This window comes from Schistocerca americana, chromosome 1, assembly GCF_021461395.2.
Source record: "Schistocerca americana isolate TAMUIC-IGC-003095 chromosome 1, iqSchAmer2.1, whole genome shotgun sequence".
NCBI classification, from domain to species: Eukaryota; Metazoa; Arthropoda; class Insecta; order Orthoptera; family Acrididae; genus Schistocerca; species Schistocerca americana.
Window position 1 is genome coordinate 268213620 of NC_060119.1, and position 20283 is coordinate 268233902.

The window sequence follows — 20283 nt, forward strand, 5'->3', positions numbered from 1 at the left end:
ACAAGATATGACGCAAGCCCATTCGTTAATCACTTCTCACGAATTCTTTCAAGAACTTTTCAAAGGAACTCCATGGTATTCCAATTTGTTGTTATTGTTGTACTTTCTTTGAATGTGAATATAGCAATGTGTCCTCCTACAATCAAGAAATTGCACACTCATTTTCCACACACTCCTCTCATGCTGGGGAAAAACCATCACAGATGATCCAGATGCATTGATACTGATTTTTCCTTGAATCAGATTATAACAGCCACATTTTGTCATCAGTTATGATGGTGAATATCTATTTTGAAATTCAAATGATCAAGAAGCAGTGTACAGCACTATGAATGATGGATCTCTTATTTCTGGTGTAAGTGGTGTCATATGCTCTTGACAGCAAATGTTTTTTCACATCAAGACTCACATGTAAATTATAGAGATAATCAGTGGCCCAATCCCAAGAATACAGAAAAGTTACAGTGGAAGTTGTGTGATATGACTACTTTCACAAATGTCCCCTCTTCTGATAGGGTAAGATATGCCTATGACGAGATTGGAATAGGATATGCTGGATGGAATACTGGTTGGGTGCATAGAGCAGATCTTGCAGTAGCATGTTCCTTAACACTTTATTATGCAATTGCAAGTAATACATCATTTCCACTGGTTGGGCAGTGACAGCTGGAAGCAGTCTTGACCAGTGTTGTGACTTACTGCTTTACAGCTCACCATGTACCATCTACACTTCCCAAGGAAGAAAAAAAAAAGTAAATAAAAAATAATAAAAGAAATAAGTAAGGTGCCAAATACATAATGGTCATTACTCTTTACAGAAAAGAAAATTACTGGTTGCTTACAAATTTGGTGCTGGAACAGCCTGTTTCACAAACAATGAACAGAATAAAAGGGAACTTAATGAATTTTTAAATACCCTTAATGACTGTATGCTTCAGTCTGTTTATGCTTTGAAAATAAGTCAATAATAAAATACAAATTTGTTACATGGTTTTACTGCTTCATTTTGTATGTACTCAGTGGAAACTAAGGCAGCACCTAGTTTGAGAATGTGACCAGATATAACCCTGGTACTGTGGCCATATAGTGTACTCATGATAGCAACTTCATGCATGTTGTATCTCAGTGTGTGGATGTTTTTGACCCACTTACTACTTTACTATCTGAACAGGCCTCAAAAGGCCTAATGGTACTGACCGGACGCCATTTCATCCTTGGCGAATAGATATCACTGGATGTGGATATGGAGAGGTATGTGGTCACACTGCTCTCCCAACCGTTGTCATTTTTTATGACTGAAGCCTCTACTTCTCAGTCAAGTAGCTCCTCAATTGGCTTTCCAACAGTGCTCAGCACATCCAGATGGTCACCCATCCAAGTGTTAACCAAGTGCAAAAGCACTTTACTTCAGTGATGTGATGGGAACCGGTGTTACCATGGTGGCAAGGCAGTTGGCAGCTTCACATTATAACTAATAAAATAAAAACCGTGGGGTTCAGAAGCAGGAAATTAATTCATTACAACATCTAAACCAGCAGTGAGCAGTTTTTTTACTGAATGTACAACTGAAAATTTTGTTTTGTTTCATGGTAAAAAAGCCAAATAAGGTAAATGAATAGAGATATGGAATGAACACAAGATGTTACCAGAAGTGTTAAAATGAGTCTATTTATGAGTTAAATTGCTAGTGAAGAAATTGCTCTAATTTGTCATTTACAAAGCTTTGTTACTTTTTTTTGCAGTGCTCCTACTTACATGCCATTTGAAGGACCATTACAGCTAAATGATAGATTAAACAATGCAGAACATTTATTTGTTGATCTTCTTAAGGGGCCTGAAGCATTTGCTGTACACAATGGAGAAATTTATACAGGAATACATGGAGGAGAAGTAGTTAAAATTGTAAACAACAGTTTAGTGCATGTAGCAAAGTTTGGAAAACCATGTGGTACGTACATTCCAAATTGTAATCAATATTGTAATTGGCAACAAAAGAATAAAAATCATCATTGAATCCTGCAGTTTTTTCTTACTGTACTGATTTGTTACCAGTTGCAGTGTGGGAATGGAAAAATTTAATATTAATACCATTTGAGTACCGTCACTGTTCTTGCTGCATGTATTTTTCATGGTAACTAATATTCTGATTTAAGATTTTATCTACTCCCTTTGTTTCCATTCTTATGTGAGAAATTTGTGCTGGAAGAATATGAAGCAGAATATGTAGCACAGATAAGGACAAACAATTACAGTGAAGTGCTCAGAACGAAATAAAGTTAACTTGTAAGAATAATTTGAGGACAACAAAATTGTTGTACTGGATGAAAATACACTCATCTGTAAAACGGTGGGTTCTTTGGCTTGCTCTGGGAGGTGACCAAGTGGATACTATAACACATAAAATATTAGTTTGCTTTATTACAACATGAATAAGAAGAACTACTTAACTTTGTAAACCCATTTCCCCAGGGATGTTATGAGTATTTACAACTGTCTGAACATTAACGTACCACTTGATACAGACAAAATACAAGTCTCTCACTCAGAGTACATTTGACAATAATTTTAATGTAGTAGCCTGCTTAATACATTGATCACACAGTTGGCCTTCTAGAAGACAAAACTGTAATCTTAGTCAGTGACCACGGACTAGAGTGAGCGGTACTTTGCGCGGTTGTAAGTAGAAGATCTGTTGCAGCAGTGTACTTGTAGCAAAATGTTTCTGGATGTGGCTACACCATTGTTACTTATCTGTCAATGTAGCTTCCAGAGGTTATCTTTTCTTGTGGTTACTTTACCACCTTGCTCTTTAGATGACACCATCTAAATATCCCCAATAGACTTAAACTTATTATGTTTTAGTTTTTGCTTTTGCTTTCAAACAGGTCTTGAAGGATTGGAATTACAGTATTTGTAAACTGTGTTGCAGTGCTTTTAGGATCAAATGTTTGTATGCTTCATTGCTGTCACAAATTACATTCCTGTTTTGAATAATCACTGGAGATAGATCATAATTTTATTGAAAATACGTTAAACCTGTGAATAAACTGTTTGCTTCACATTGATAGAATCAACCATTATTGCCATTTGTATAATGTTTCTCTCTCTTTATACTATTTATATTATTCAGTCTTAACTGATACTAAAATAAATACTGATTAATGCATTACTGAAGTATTGCTGATATTTTCTGTTTTGTTCAGGCCTGGATGTAAACTCAGTGTAAGTAATTTATAAATTGTAACAAACAATTGAAAGCCCTGGATGGAATAATAACAATATTAAAAGAAGGATAGATTGAAACTCACCATATAAAGGAGACCTCGAGTCATGCTAGGCACAACAAAAAACTGCTGCCCATTAAGCTTTCAGCTTAAAGGCCTTCTTCTGAAGTAGGAAACTCATATACATTCACTTAAACACAACTCACACACAAATGACCACTGCCTCTGGCCATCATGGCCAGACGTGGACTGCAGCTGTGCCTGATGTGAGGAGCAACCTGGTGTGGGTGGTGGGGGTAGGGTGGGTGCTAGGTTGGGGAGGGGGAAGGAAGGCTGCCTGAGAGTGAGGGGAGGTGTACTACTGCTTGTGCGAGTGTGTGGGGACTTGGTGGGGCAGGAAAGGGTTGCTAAGTGTAGTTCAGATGTTTGGAGGGGAGAGGGTAGAAAAGGAGGGATAGACCTAGATGACATGTCCCTTACATCCTCACACCACAACGTACTGCAATCTGGTTACTCACACCATTTGGAGCCCCTCTTGTTCTGCCATGGCCCCTGGATCCACCAACAACTCTGTCCAAATGTGCATGACCACACCTGGGCATCCACATAGAATGGTGTAGCTGCACCCACTTCATACTATGGGAGTGCACACTGGAAAACCAGAAAGATCCAGTGAGGGCACCTATAGGAATTCTGCTGGGTTTTGACCATTGATAGATGTGGACTTGCAAGAAGCCAGAAGAAGTCTAGAGCTGAAGCCAATTTAACAAACCCTAAAGCTTTCAACATTTGCACATTAAAGGTGCGAACAAACTGTTCTGCTACACTATTTGTGAATTGATGGAGAGGGGGCATGGTCAGCTGCATAATACAACTGTGAGTGGAAAAACTATTGGAATGACCAGCTGCGAACTGAGAACCATTTGTCATCATCAGAATGTGGGTTGCACACTCTGTTATGAAGATCTGCTCCAAATCTAACCTAAAATCATTTTTCCTGAACAACTCCTTCTGGTCCATGGAAAAATAATACGTTTATCAGTGTTATCACTAATTATGTATACATATCGTATAAGCTGACTTGTTCCACATCGTCTCAAGAAAAGAATGATTCAAATGAGCCCTGAAATACCTAACTAACTAATTAAGTAATTAATTAAACATTCCTTTGTCTTGTCTCCAGAGTTTCTGTAGCACCTGGTGAAGTCCCATATGTGACCATGGCCAAAGTTTATATGTTCTTACCAGTGTGCATTGTGCAAAATAAGTCATGTGATGTATTGTTTTGTAGATTTTTCCCAAAATGGTGGACCCAGTCTATGTCTTTTCACTGCTACACATATACTATCAAGCTAAGTAAGACCCACCAACCTCACTTTGACCAGCAAGACAAGTTTTAAAATAGTCATTTTTCCATGCCATTTTTCCTTGCCCCTTAGCTATCAAAACACTTTCAAAAACCTTTCAGATGTGGCCACGTGATTGGAAGAAAAGCACTACAAACAGTCTCTTCACCATCTCCAACCAATTTGGAAGAAAAACACCGCAAACAGACTCTTCACCATCTCCACCCTATTTCTAGCATCTATTTTCTACTCTATAAACTATAAAGGATAACAGTTAAAAGAGATAAGAACACACATAAGAAGTCTACACTTCAAATTTCCCCTGGAGCCAAATGGATTTTATTATCCTCTAATAAACCTTGCCAAGTCCCTTATTGTGATCAGGCAACACCACCAGCTAACTAACTACTCCACAGATTCAGATTCTTTATTAGTCATTCAGCATTATTACATGCAATAGACTTCGTCAGTTCACTTAACCTATTAATTTTACAAAATAAATTTTTGCATATTTAAGTTGAAATTGGGCATTTCTAAAAATTCTTCTAATGAATAGAATGGATTAGTTAACAAGAATTTATGTACATTTTCTTTAAATAATCTATCAGGCTTTATTGATGCATTTTTAGACAGTATGTTATATATTTTAATTGCCATATACTTATGACTATCGTTAGTTTTAGCTAATCTATTTTATGGCAACAGCAGAGAAGTACAGGTTCTTGCATAGTAGTCATGCCTTTCATTTGTTAGACTTATTTAAATTAGGTAGTTCAGCAAGTATGTAGTTAATGCTGTCAAGAATATATAAATTAATAACTGTTAAAATTCTATATTTAATGAACAATGGTTTACAATGTGTTCTATTATCTACCTTAGCCATTACTCTGATTGCTTTCTTCTGGATCACCATAATCTCATTTATTTTTCTGCTGTTTCCTCAGAGTATTAACCCATACCTTAAAATAGATTGAAAAAAGGCAAAGTACGCTGTCCTTATGTACTCAAATGTCACACAACACATTAGTCTCTTCAACAAATATATAACTCTTGACAACCTAACCACTATGTGATCAACATGAGAGTTCCATGTTAGACTGTTGTCAAGTACGATACCGAAAAACTTTGCCTTTTGTTTTTCTATTTTTGTAGTCTTTGATAGACTGAACCACATATTCTGAGTCTTTTCCTCATTTAATAGTGGACCATTTGCATTAAACCATGCTGTTACATTTTCTTTTGCCAATTTCATATCACTTACAAGGTTATCAAGTACATGGTTTACAGATAGAAAAGTTGTATCATCTGCATACATATATGTCTTTACATCTATATTTCCTGGTAAGTCATTTATGTGTACAAGGAAAAGAAGTGGTCCCAATTTAGATCCCTGTGGCACTCCGTGTTGAACATTGAGTGTGTTTGACAGATGACTCCCTGAACTCACCACCTGTTTCCCTTTATTGAGTTATGCTTTGATGAGTTTTAAGCTTTTATCACATATTCCATAGTACTCAAGTTTAGAGAACAAAAGTGAGTGGTCAACACAGTCAAAAGCTTTGCTCAGATCACATAAGGTTACCTGTGTGTGAGCATGGTCCTTGAACGCTGCTAAAATGTCTCTGACTAAGAGCTCTATGGCATGTATAGCTGACCTTCCTTTTCTGTAACCAAACTGTGATGCATTTAGCATACCATTTAGTTCCAGGTACTCATACATCTGCCGATATATTATGCCTTCAAAGACTTTTCCTAGTACTGGAATTAGTGAAATTGGTCTGTAGTTTGCAGGATCTGATTTGATACCCTTCTTAAAGACTGGAGTTACCTTGGATAGTTTGAGAGGATCAGGAAAAAACCCTTCTATGAGACATAGGTTTATAGAATATGTTAATGGTGCTGCAATGTAACATATGATTTCTTTCAATACATTGTTTGACATATTAAAAATATCTGTACTGTATGAATTTTTCATTTCTCTGACTAGGCTGCCTCTTCTTAGAGAGTCCATATATTATCACTGAGTAGTAACACCCCCTGCTGCTGTTGATGTTGCTAGTTTATCTTTTTTCCGTTGCGACAGCTGTTGCTGCAGTAGGTCTATAAATCACAAACGTCCACGGTAGCACTTGTTAAATAAGTACTACAACTGTCTTACTGCCAACATTGTAACCCTCACTTTGGCCCACAATGTTTATTGAACATAAATAAATTCTGTAACAACAATGCCAATTCACCGGACCAATTCCTGAGCCCACGTATAGGAACACACTTCCAGATAATTTCACAACTTTCCAGACAGAGTGAATAACTTTATTGATCACTTATTACACTTGTGAAATACTTACCACGACACAGCTTCTGCCCCAGGAGGCAGAAAAATAGCCTTGTGCAACCCAAAATGGCTGCTGGCCATCTCCTCGAATTTGCATCCTCCAAACTGCTCCATGAAATATTTTTACATGAAGACTGTTCTGGCCAATCACTCTCCAGAGCACCATGTAGACCCTTTGGCCATTACTGTTAACTCACATAGTACAGCTGTCAAGTGCTGTTGCCTGCTGACATTTCAGAAGTTTCTTCTGGAAGGGTATTAGGAAACACCAGCCATTCTGTGGAAGTCAGTCATCTTTGAAAGTAGTTGGGTTAGGCCGGGCCACCCGATTTAACTGCAGCATTAGCAGTAGAACTGCAGATATTTGGTCATCCCTAGAACCACAGTCAAAGTGGACATGCAGTTCTATATTGAACAAAAAAGATTTTCATCAGATGCCTGATCTTTCTAAGAAAAGTAAGTAAAGGTAAAATACTTGAAAAAGTAAAAATTATAGTACTTCTTAAAACCAGTCATCTATAAAACAAGAAAGGAACAAAGAAAACAGCAAATCAGTGCAATATAATTGAACTAAACTATACATTGTAATTAATAAGCAATCATTACTCATGAAGAATTGAAAATTCGGAAATAGAAAAAACTCTCCTTGGAAAACCCAAGATGGAATAATGATGATAGTATGAAAAGGATAGATTGCTGCCCACCATATAGTACAGATGTTCAGTCACAAATAGGCACAACAAGTAAGCTTTCAGGGCGAAAGGCTTTCTTCTGAATTAGACAACACAACACAACACAACACAACACACACACACACACACACACACACACACACACACACACATTCATGCAAATGTGTGCATGCATTCATGACCATTGTCTCTGACTGCCAAGGTCAGACTGCGAGCAGCTGTGCATGATGGGAGAAGCAATGTAGGTGGTGGGACTAAGGAGGAGGCTTGAGCAGGGAGAGGGAGGGATAGCAGGGTATGGGGGGGGGGGGGCGGTAAAGTGCTGCTTGTGGGAGCATACGAGGACAAGCTGGAGAGAGGGTAGGGCAGCTAGGTGCAGTCAGGAGGTTGAACAGAGGGTGGGAGGGGTGGGGTGGGGGTGGGGGTGCAGTAAAGGAGGGAAGTAAAAAGACTGTGGGTGGGTTGGTGGAATAGAGGGCTGTGTAATTCTGGAGTGGAAACAGGGAAGGGGATAGGTGGGTGACGGACAATGACAATAGAGATTGAGACCAGTAGGATATGTTGCAGAGAGAGTTCCCACCTGCACAGTCCAGAAAAGCTGATACAGAGGAATGCAGATGGCACAGGCTGTGAAGCAGTCATTAAAATGAAGCAGCATACCCAGCAATTGGATGTTCCAGCTGCTTCTTGACCACAGTTTGTCAGTGGTCATCCATGCAGACAGACAGCTTATTGGTAGTTATGCAAAGGTAGAATGCAGCACAGTGGTTGCAGCTTAGCTTGTAGATCACATGACTGGTTTCAAATGAAGCCCTGCCTTTGATGGATAAGATGATGCTTATCACTGAACTAGAGTTGGTGATAGTGGGAGGAAGTACGGGACAGGTCTTGTATCTAGGTGTATTACAGGGATATGAGCCATGAACAAGCGGTTTGGAACAGGGTTTGTATAGAGATGGATGAGGATATTGTGTTGGTTCAGTGAGTAGCGGAATACCACTGTGGGAGGGTGGGAAGGATAGTGGGTAGGACATTCCTCTTTTCAGGGCATGGCAAAAGGTAGTCAAAACCCTTCTTTAGCCATTGTCCATCATTACACAGCCCTATGTTCCACAAACCCACCCACAGTCTTTTTACTTCTCTCCTTTTCTGCTCCCCTTGACATGACATTGCATTAGATCCATATACCACCAGAATTTTGTGGTGAATCTGTATGGGTTTAGATGATTATCTTACAAAACTTGTGTTGCTCCACACAGTTCAATCTTGGAGTATATTTTCAGTTTCATGTCATTTTAGTCATCTACTGTGAGGCACCCATTATATTTACCACATCAGAACTGCACCCCCCAGGAAAACCACAACATGTGCTCTCTTGTGATAATATGCCACTCTTGTTGTACAATGGCCTTAGCTTGGGAAGACTAACTTTCTGAAGTCCATACACACAAGAGTCATTAAGTGCCATAATAAACAAAACAATTTTCACTTAACCAAAGAAGCAAACAGAGTTTTACTGCACCTTCACGTTGATAAGTAAAACTGACAAAAAATTCCAGCAAACTAAAAACACATGGGAATTGTTATGCATAGCAAAGTTTATGTAATTTTGTGTACTCAATGTAACTAACCAGGATTAAACCCATGGATGATAATAACTCTATATAGTGACCTCCACAATACTGCAAACAGTCACTAAAAACTGTGAACCATCTGATGATGAGTCACTAGGCAACTTGAAATCAGTCTGTCAAAAACAGAAATTGAACCATCATAAAAGGTGACTAATTGCAGCTATTTCTGAAAGCTTTCAGATAAATTAACATCCACAGAACACTAAAAAAGAAACAATAAGTAACTAGAGTGTGAAATTTACAGATCTGCCTGTCCTCCACATTACTGCAAGCCAAATGCATATGAAGTGAGTAGACAGAGATTTCAGTACAAATAAATTACTGTGTTTAATGAAGACAACATTAAAATTAAGTCTACATGTGTGTTAAAAATGGATACTGTAGCTGTCAGTCCATTCAGCAACACGTAAATGTACCAGTACCACAAAGAAAAATGCTCATTATTGAACATCACTCACCAAGCAGCTTTCCAGCATGAATATGTTGGCACCCAGAGGCCACCTGAACACACATGATATTCGTGATCCACATGCACTTTCACTAAAAACTTTAAATACAATATGTGTCTGCATTTGGAACATTTATTTGGATACATGTATCACTGATATAATATATGCAAACTTACTGCACGTTGAAGTCACTAAATGGGATCACTATGGAGGATTCGAGAGCCACAGTGTCTGATGTAGTGGAGGCCACAAAGGCCATCGGGGAAGATTTGATATTTCACGTTACAATTTCTTTGATAGATGATGCACCAATGAGAAACTTGCTAAAGGTTCATCTTGCTTCACCACTGACTTAGCTGTGATCCCTGCTCTCTATGTCACTGATGTCACAGCCATGACAAAAAATTGCATTAGTGCTTGTGACTGCAATTCCTGTTGGGCATTCTCAGCACTCTTGCAATACTGGAATTATAGTGATTCCTGAGTTTCATTTTGTTTTCCTGTGGTACCTGCATTACTGGAAAATGTTGATCCCCTTTCATCCATTTTCTTTGTTTCTTCTTCCTACTTGTTTTTCGTTCTGGACTATTTCTGTAAGACTCTTCCATACCTGATAACAAGTTGACAGCTTTTTTGCCCCAGATCTCCAATTCATTTTGTAATTCTGGCTTCAGTAGAGAATATATTTATCAGGGGTTATTATTAACTGCTGTTGCCAACTCCTTAGTAATGTCTGATTATCTCCCAATAATTTTAGAATCTGGCATCCTCTTTTCAGGTGTATATTGGGACAACCTCTCCCTCCCTCAGTTTCCATTCCTTTGCTTTTAGAGGCAAGACCAAGGCTTCTTTCACTTCCTTCGTGAAAAAAACCATAATCCTTCTCCCAATTGTTTTGGGAACGATCATCTACTTTTCAGTGAAATGAAATGTCATGAGGCTAGGGCCTCCCGTCGGGTAGACCTGTCGCCTGGAACAAGTCTTTCGAGTTGATGCCACTTTGGTGACTTTGCGTATTGATGGGGATGATATGATGACAATGATGAAGACAACAAAACACCCGGTTCCTGAGTGGAGAAAGTCTCCAACTCAGCCAGGAATTGAACTCGGGCCCCTTTGCCTAGCATTACATCGCGCTGACCACGCAGCTATCGAGGCGGACATCTACTTTTCAGTCATAGTCATGACCATCTGGTGATGAACTCCCTTCTTCAAATTCTCTGTTTCATCTCTTAACTTGTTCCCTCCATATCTCTTTCATGTTTCATGCTCTAATCTAAACTGCTTGGATACAACTTCAAGCCACTTCTTTTTCTCTTCTTTCAGTTACTTCCTCTTATGTTCTTTCTCAGTCTTCTCCTATTCTCTGTCCCTTATCTTTTGGCCTCATTCTGTGCTCTCCCAGCTACTTCTTCTTTCTTTTCTACCTTCCTCTATTTCTGATCTGCCTCCAATTGTGCCAACTATTTTGCTCGTAGATCCATTTTATCTCCACTAATTTCTTTTGGCTTACTTCCCGAATATTTAACTGATTTTCTTCCATTGTCCTTGTTTCACATTTCTCAAAATTAGTCAGAATAGATATCCCTAGCTACTTATTCCAACATTTCTCATCTAAATGTTGTACCCTAGAAATACATTGCAGCAGTCCGGCACGCTTAAGAGAAACAGCAAACCCAAACACAAAAGGAATCAACTGCACCCAAAGCTTGCTGAAAACTGCAGTATGCTGAACCATAGGATTTACCTTTGGAGTTTTCTGCATTGTGCAGCCAATGGTCAATGCCGGGGCCCGGTGAAGGTGAAATTCTGGATGGTGGTTCCAATCCTGAAAGGCTATGGCAAGTGAAATGTTCCACCTTTTCTTGCGCAGAGAGCTGCCATAGTGTCTGGTGATGTCCCAGTTGTGAGTGCAGATGAAGTCCACATATTCTTAATTATGTACAGTGCAAATATTCTGTGCAGTGCAAGAGAAATGAAGCAATGTATTCCTCTATTCCTCTGTAACATTCCTCCCAAACATTTATTGGTGGACTCATATTAATTCTGTGCATTGCTAAAAATATACTATCATGCTAAATAAGGGTCATCAGCCTTGGTTTGACTCATGAGACACAGTTAATATAGCCACTTCTTCTATACCACTAATCACTACCCTGTAGCAATGTAACTACTTTCAATAAACTCTCAGATCCAACCACGGGATTTGAAAATGAGCACCGAAAAAGGTCAGTGCACCATTTCCAATCAATTTCTATCATATTCATCTTTTGGATCTACAGGTCTTGTCTTTCTTTCTGTATTTGCAGTTAAATTATAGGATATAGAGTTTTCCTTTTAGCAAGAACACTTTTTTTCTTTTCTCCCAAACATGTTTCGGCTCATCTGTGCCTGTGTAGGTTTTGTTTATTGAAAACCATAAAAAGTGAAAATATTTTAGTTTGTAACCCCTCTAAAAAGTGGGGCCCAAATGAATTTTTGTTCAGTTTGCTTCTTACTGTGATTTTACATTATATGGTTTTGCAGGACAATCTCTGTGGTGTTCTGCACTGATAGTTTGACATCTGCAAACCAAACAATGTAAATGTGAATTTCATCGGTGAGTTAACACATCCTTTGATTTATAAAAAATGTGATTTTGGCGTGTCAAACTGTTTTGCGTATATGTTTGTTATTAATCATGTTTTGTTGTGATTGAGCCTTCTTCTTTTGCATTCTGAGGGCACTGCACACACATGTTAATTTACTTTGTGTAATTTAATATTTTATAAAATCCTTTTCACTTCGCAAAATGCGGTGAACACTACATTGTTGTGTTTCCTAATCCCATTGGTGTTCATTTGTTCCCAAGAGCGTTTTGCGCCAAATTTGAATTTTGCGTACTTGCTCTCTCTCTTTCTGTGTGTGTGTGTGTGTGTGTGTGTGTGTGTGTGTGTGTGTAATCTCCTTTAGCTGTTCATGTTGCCTTTTATGTGAAGTTCCTTTAATGTGATCTTGCACTGACTGCAATTTAACTAAGAGAACTACACAGAAGTGTTTCGCTTTTATTTATAAAGCATCCTCCGTAGTTATTGGTGTTTCTTTACATATTCTGCTCCTTACCTCCTTGCTAGAAGTGTTGGCCTCAAAGGGCTTCATTTCACATTTGCACATGGCAGTTCTTGCCATTCTGCAGAATGCAGAATGAGAAACAGTTAAAGAAAGTGAACTGCAAATAATGCAGCACAGGAAATACTACAAAACAGCAAAAACTGCCAAGTGCAAATGTGAAATGAAGTCTCCTATGTTTTGAGTTTTTTCTGTGTTGTGTTGGCTGTCCTGTATCCTATTTGAATTCCCTGTTTCTTTAATATGTTGCCTATTCAGTGGATAATTTTGTTATTGTGGGTGAGTATGTGCCATTTTGATTTGTGTGTGTTGTTGTACTTGTTTTTCTTTTTGGTCTTTTTATGTGTGTGAATATACTGTTCTATAATTTGTTCATAGATATGTTGACTAGGGGGCCACTAATTGGTAATCCTAGCCAATATATTCATAAACAACTTACAGAAAGGATGTTCACACACGTAATAACATCTAAAAATTACAAAGTCATATACTGCTACTTTTAGGTTGGTGACATAATATGACTGAATGATGAACCGCGCACAGCTACACAATGAAACAAACTACTTACACCCAAAAATTCACTTCATGTTAGAAACAGAAACAGACAATACACTAAATTTTCAGGACCTCACCATACGAAAAACAATCAACACCCATTACTTCACTATATTCTGGAAACCGACAGCCACAAGCATCACCATTCACAACCTGTCAAACCACCTGGTGGCACACAAGCAAGCAAGCTTCAGATTCGTGCTCCACAGATTGAACAGAACACCTGTGAGCAAACAGAATTATACACAAGAGCTAAATTCAATAAAACAGGTAGCAGAGAAAAATGGTTACAAGCCCCATATGATAGAGAAATTAAACCAACAAATCTGTAAACAGAAAATGAATGAACACAAAACACACACACATACAAAACCTTACACATCACGTATCAACACAACATACAAACAATGACCACATGCAAGACACAACAGTACAACAACACACACACAAAACAAAATGGCTCGTCATCACCTACAATAACAAAATTATCCACAGAATAGGCAACATACTGAAGAACAGAGGCTGTGGCTGGATTTCATTATTTTTAAATCTGTTGCTATTGTAGTTGGGTGGTGGTTATTGGCTGTTAAGTGATCAGCAAATGTACTGTACCACAAACTGACAATAGAAGATAACTTCTACATACAGAAGGCAATAGCACAAGGCAAACAAGTTTTAAATGAAAACACTACACTCTGTAAAGGCACATTATTTAACACATTAAAAGAACTTCACAGAAAAGGCAACACAAACAAGTAAAGGAGTTTACACACACATACACTCACAGAAAAAGAGAGAAAAAGTAAACAAAATTCATATTTGGCAGGAAACTCTCTCGGGAACAAATGAACGCCAAAGGAGCTTACACACACATTCTCTCTCTCTCTCTCTCTCTCTCTCTCTCTCTCTCTCACACACACACACACACACACACACACACACAAACACACATACATACATAGAAATGGAGACAAAAAGTAAACCAAATTCAGATTTGTCACCAAATTCTCTTGGAAACAAATGAACGCAACGGGATTAGGGAACACAACAACAAAGTGCTCACTGCATTTTGCAAATTGAAAAGCCATTTATAAAGAACAAAATTATACAAAATACATTAATATGTGTGTGCAGTGCCCTCAGAATGCAAAAGAATGATCTGTCACAACAAAACAGGAATAATAACAAATATATACGCAAAAACTTTTGACACGGCAAAATCACATTTTTTATAAATCAAGGGATGTGTTATCTCACTGATGAAATTCACATTTGCATCGTTTGGTTTGCAGTTGTTAAGCTATCCCTGCAGGACACCATAAAGATGGTCCTACAATGTCCATAAAATGTAAAATCACAACAAAATAACTGATATGAAACTTCCTTCTGCCAGTATCTCGTCTCCTACCTTCCAAACTTTACAGAAGCTCTCCTGCGAACCTTGCAGAACTAGCACTCCTGAAAGAAAGGATATAGCGGAGACATGGCTTAGCCACAGCCTGGGGGATGTTTCCAGAATGAGATTTTCACTCTGCAGTGGAGTGTGCGCTGATATGAAACTTCCATATCAGTTTCATATCAGCGCACACTCTGCTGCAGAGTGAAAATCTCATTCTGGAAACATCCCCCAGGCTGTGGCTAAGCCATGTCTCCGCTATATCCTTTCTTTCAGGAGTGCTAGTTCTGCAAGGTTCGCAGGAGAGCTTCTGTGAAGTTTGGAAGGTAGGAGACGAGATACTGGCAGAAGTAAGGCTGTGAGTACCGGGCGTGAGTCGTGCTTCGGTAGCTCAGATGGTAGAGCACTTGCCCGCGAAAGGCAAAGGTCCCGAGTTCGAGTCTCGGTCGGGCACACAGTTTTAATCTGCCAGGAAGTTTCAGTTTTATCATTCTTTCATTCATGAGTATCATTTGTCAGTGAGAAATACATAGGCATACACATCACTCTTTCAGAATGATATGTAACAGCTTAAAGACCCCTGCTTAGACGAATGATCTCATGACACATTCAGCTACTTTACTTAACTCAGGTGTCAATTTCTGTGAAGGATCAATGCCTTTTATATTTGCAATAAATCCTTTATATACGAATCTCTGCCTACTGCTACATTATAAAGTTAATAGCCGCACAGAGTGGCCGCGCAGTTTGGGGCACCATGCCATGGCCTGCGCTGTCCCTCCCACCGGAGTTTCGAGTCCTCCCTCGGGCATGGGTGTGTGTGTTTTCTTAGCATAAGCTAGTTTAAGTAGTGTGTATGTCTACGGTCTGATGACCTCAGCGGATTGGTCCCTGAGGAATTCACACACATTTGAACATTGTATAAAGTTAACAACTTTCATCTTATCAGTATCATATTAAGATTGTGTTTCTCCTTGCTGGATGTCTTGCTGTGATTTACAATACTCCAGTGATTATGTCTCTGTTGTAATTAAAGTAATGTGCCTTTATTAATGCACATAACATTTTTTGAATGTGACTAGTATATAACCTTAATATTTACTAAAACAAACTTGTTGCAAGCAATGTGCTTGTGTTTTTTGTTTAGTCCTACTTTATCTTCATTGTATTTTCCTTGTAGTGCTGTTGTAATAAAGTTGTAATAATTTAAGAAATGCAAGTTGGTTTTATTTTTTTTAACACAACAGATTCTGGCTACCATAAGTTTCTGTAATAGACATGTAGTACTTAGAAACCTTTTGCTTTCTTAACATGTGTGTATTGTAATTCAACATTCATTATTTCCACCGTACAAACTTGACACTTTTTACTCCTGCAAAAATATCTTATTCAATTATCTCATTGTACTATGACAACTCACAAGGGGAGGCCATGACACTGGAATCACAGATTTACTTCAAACCTTGTACACCTTCAGTATGTCATTAAAACAACATAATGTGGGAATAGGAAGATGCACAATTTGAAAAAAATCTATTAATTGACTTATGTATCTGTGCATAGGTACCAGACGTTACAGTTCATTGTGGTCAACTGATAACCATTCGAGCTTTGTAAAATGAATGTCTGCCAGGTGACGGTTAAATTACCACTCAAACTTAATTATTAATCTTGTTTTTCATTACTAGTTATATTATTTAGTTGATATGACACTTGAGAGATAATACAATGCAAAAAAACACATGTATTTGCATGAAGTTTCAGTTTATGTTTTCCATGTCTGTATGACAAATACCATCCTGCAATGTGTGATATCGAGAGTACATCCGACAAGTAATTGTACATTACTCATGTGGTGTGGCACATAGTGACATACTGTATTATTGATTGTGAACAATGTCACTCGCATAATTATTTATCGAGATTTGATGTGGGCTTTCCAGGCGTGTCCCTCATCCTTGAAAATTTAATTACGAAGAGTAAATAATCAAATAACATATGAAATTTACTACAGCTTTGTGAAAAAGCACTTTTTTTAAAAAAAATTATAATACCTCTCAAATGTCAGGTTGTTGTTATTGTGGTCTTCAGTCCTGAGACTGGTTTGATGCAGCTCTCCATGCTGCTCTATCCTGTGCAAGCTTCTTCATCTCCCAATACCTACTGCAACCTACATCCTTCTGAATCTGCTTAGTGTATTCATCTCTTGGTCTCCCTCTACGATTTTTACCCTCCACGCTGCCTTCCAATACTAAATTGGTGATCCCGTGATGCCTCAGAACACGTCCTACCAACCGATCCCTTCTTCTGGTCAAGTTTTGCCACAAACTTCTCTTCTCCCCAATCCTATTCAATACTTCCTCATTAGTTATGTGATCTACCCATCTAATCTTCAGCATTCTTCTGTAGCACCATATTTCGAAAGCTTCTATTCTCTTCTTGTCTAAACTATTTATCGTCCACATTTCAGTTCCATACATGGCTACACTCCATACAAATACTTTCAGAAATGACTTCCTGACACTTAAATCTATACTCGATGTTAACAAATTTCTCTTCTTCAGAAACGCTTTCCTTGCCATTGCCAGTCTACATTTTATATCCTCTCTACTTCGACCATCATCAGTTATTTTGCTCCCCAAATAGCAAAACTCCTTTACTACTTTAAGTGTTTCATTTCCTAATCTAATTCCCTCAGCATCACTCAACTTAATTGGACTACATTCCATTATCCTTGTTTTGCTTTTGTTGATGTTCATCTTATATCCTCCTTTCAAGACTCTATCCATTCTGTTCAACTGCTCTTCCAAGTCCTTTGCTGTCTCTGACAGAATTACGATGTCATCGGCGAACCTCAAAGTTTTTATTTCTTCTCCATGGATTTTAATACCTACTCCAAATTTTTCTTTTGTTTCCTTCACTGCTTGCTCAATATACAGATTGAATAACATTGGGGGAGACTACAACCCTGTCTCACTCCCTTCCCAACCACTGCTTCCCTTTCATGTCCCTCGACTCTTATAACTGCCATCTGGTTTCTGTACGATTTGTAAATAGCCTTTTGCTCCCTGTATTTTATCCCTGCCACCTTCAGAATTTGAAAGAGAGTATTCCAGTCAACATTGTCAAAAGCTTTCTCTAATTCTACAAATGTTAGAAACGTAGGTTTGCCCTTCCTTAATCTAGTTTCTAAGATAAGTCATAGGGGCAATATTGCCTCACGTGTTCCAACATTTCTACGGAATCCAAACTGATCTTCCCCGAGGTCGGCTTCTACTAGTTTTTCCATTCGTCTGTAAAGAATTCGTGTTAGTATTTTGCAGCCGTGACTTATTAAACTGATAGTTCGGTAATTTTCACATCTGTCAACACCTGCTTTCTTTGGGATTGGAATTATTATATTCTTCTTGAAGTCTGAGGGTATTTCGCCTGTTTCATACATCTTGTTCACCAGATGGTAGAGTTTTGTCAGGACTGGCTCACCCAAGGCCGTCAGTAGTTCCAATGGAATTTTGTCTACTCCGGGGGCCTTGTTTCGACTCAGGTCTTTCAGTGCTCTGTCAAACTCTTCACGCAGTATCGTTTCTCCCATTTCATCTTAATCTACATCCTCTTCCATTCCCATAATATTGTCCTCAAGTACATCGCCCTTGTATAGACCCTCTATATACTCCTTCCACCTTTCTGCTTTCCCTTCTTTGCTTACAACTGGGTTTCCATCTGAACTCTTGATGTTCATACATGTGGTTCTCTTATCTCCAAAGGTCTCTTTAATTTTCCTGTAGGCAGTATCTATCTCACCCCTAGTGAAATAAGCCTCTACATCCTTACATTTGTCCTCTAGCCATCCCTGCTTAGCCATTTTGCACTTCCTGTCTATCTCATTTTTGAGACATTTGTATTCCTTTTTGCCTGCTTCATTTACTGCATTTTTATATTTTCTCCTTTCATCAATTAAATTCAGTATTTCTTCTGTTACCCAAGGATTTCTACTGGCCCTCGTCTTTTTACCTATTTGATCCTCCGCTGCCTTCACTATTTCATCCCTCAAAGCTACCCATTCTTCTTCTACTGTATTTCTTTCCCCCATTCCTGTCAATTGTTCCCTTATGCTCTCCCTGAAACTCTGTACAACCTCTCGTTTAGTCAGTTTATCCAGGTCCCATCTCGTTAAATTCTCACCTTTTTGCAGTTTCTTCAGTTTTAATCTACAGTTCATAACCAATAGATTGTGGTCAGAGTCCACATCTGCCCCTGGAAATGTCTTACAATTTAAAACCTGGTTCCTAAATCTCTGTCTTACCATTATATAATCTATCTGAAACCTGTCAGTATCTCCAGGCTTCTTCCATGTATACAACCTTCTTTTATGAGTCTTGAATCAAGTGTTAGCTATGATTAAGTTGTGCTCTGTGCAAAATTCTACCAGACGGCTTCCTGTTTCATTTCTTACTCCCAATCCATATTCACCTACTACGTTTCCTTCTCTCCCTTTTCCTACTATCGAATTCCAGTCACCCATGACTATTAAATTTTCATCTCCCTTCACTATCTGAATAATTTCTTTTATTTCATTATACATTTCTTCAATTTCTTCGTCATCTGCAGAGCTAGTTGGCATATAAACTTGTACTACTGTGGTAGCCATGGGCTTCGTGTCTATCTTGGCCACAATAATGCGTTCACTATGCTGTTTGTAGTAGCTTACCAACATTCCTATTTTCCTATTCTTTTTTTAAACCTACTCCTGCATTACCCCTATTTCATTTTATGTTTATAACCCTGTAGTCACCTGACCAGAAGTCTTGTTCCTCCTGCCACTGAACTTCACTAATTCCCACTATATCTAACTTTAACCTATCCATTTCCCTTTTTAAATTTTCTAACCTACCTGCCCAATTAAGGGATCTGACATTCCACACTCCGATCCGTAGAGCGCCAGTTTTCTTTCTCCTGATAACGACATCCTCTTGAGTAGTCCCCACCCGGAGATCCGAATGGGGGACTATTTTACCTCCAGAATATTTTACTCAAGAGGACGCCATTATCATTTAATCATACAGTAAAGCTGCATACCCTTGGGAAAAATTACGGCCATAGTTTCCCCTTGCTTTCAGCCGTTCACAGTACCAGCACAGCAAGGCCGTTTTGGTTAGTGTTATAAGGCCAGATCAGTCAATCATCCAGACTGTTGCCCTTGCAACTACTGAAAAGGCTGCTGCCCCTCTTCAGGAACCACATGTTTGTCTGGCCTCTCAACAGATACCCCTCCGTTGTGGTTGCACCTACGGTACGGCTATCTGTATTGCTGTGGCACGCAAGCCTCCCCACCAACGTCAAGGTCCATGGTTCATGGGGGGTCAAATGTCATATAAATTGATTAAAGGGGCCAGTGATGAAAAAAATAGATTACAAAGTAAGTGTTAGCTGGATTCAAACCATTGCCTTGACCACGGCTCTCTTGTAAGGCGTGAACACTAACTGTTTGACCACAATTAATTCTTATGACCGACACCTTCGCACAGATACATCAGTTACATAATA

General features: G+C 38.6%; 1 protein-coding gene across 3 annotated transcripts in view; it reads left to right on the forward strand.

Annotated features, from left to right (window-relative positions):
- LOC124621941 (adipocyte plasma membrane-associated protein-like) overlaps window positions 1-20283 on the forward strand; it is a 121170-nt gene that overhangs the window by 45341 nt on the left and 55546 nt on the right. For all 3 annotated transcript variants that reach the window (XM_047147472.1, XM_047147457.1, XM_047147465.1), the window contains exon 3: window positions 1743-1948. In XM_047147472.1, the coding sequence (XP_047003428.1) occupies window positions 1743-1948 (206 nt within the window). The remainder of the gene's footprint in view (window positions 1-1742; window positions 1949-20283) is intronic.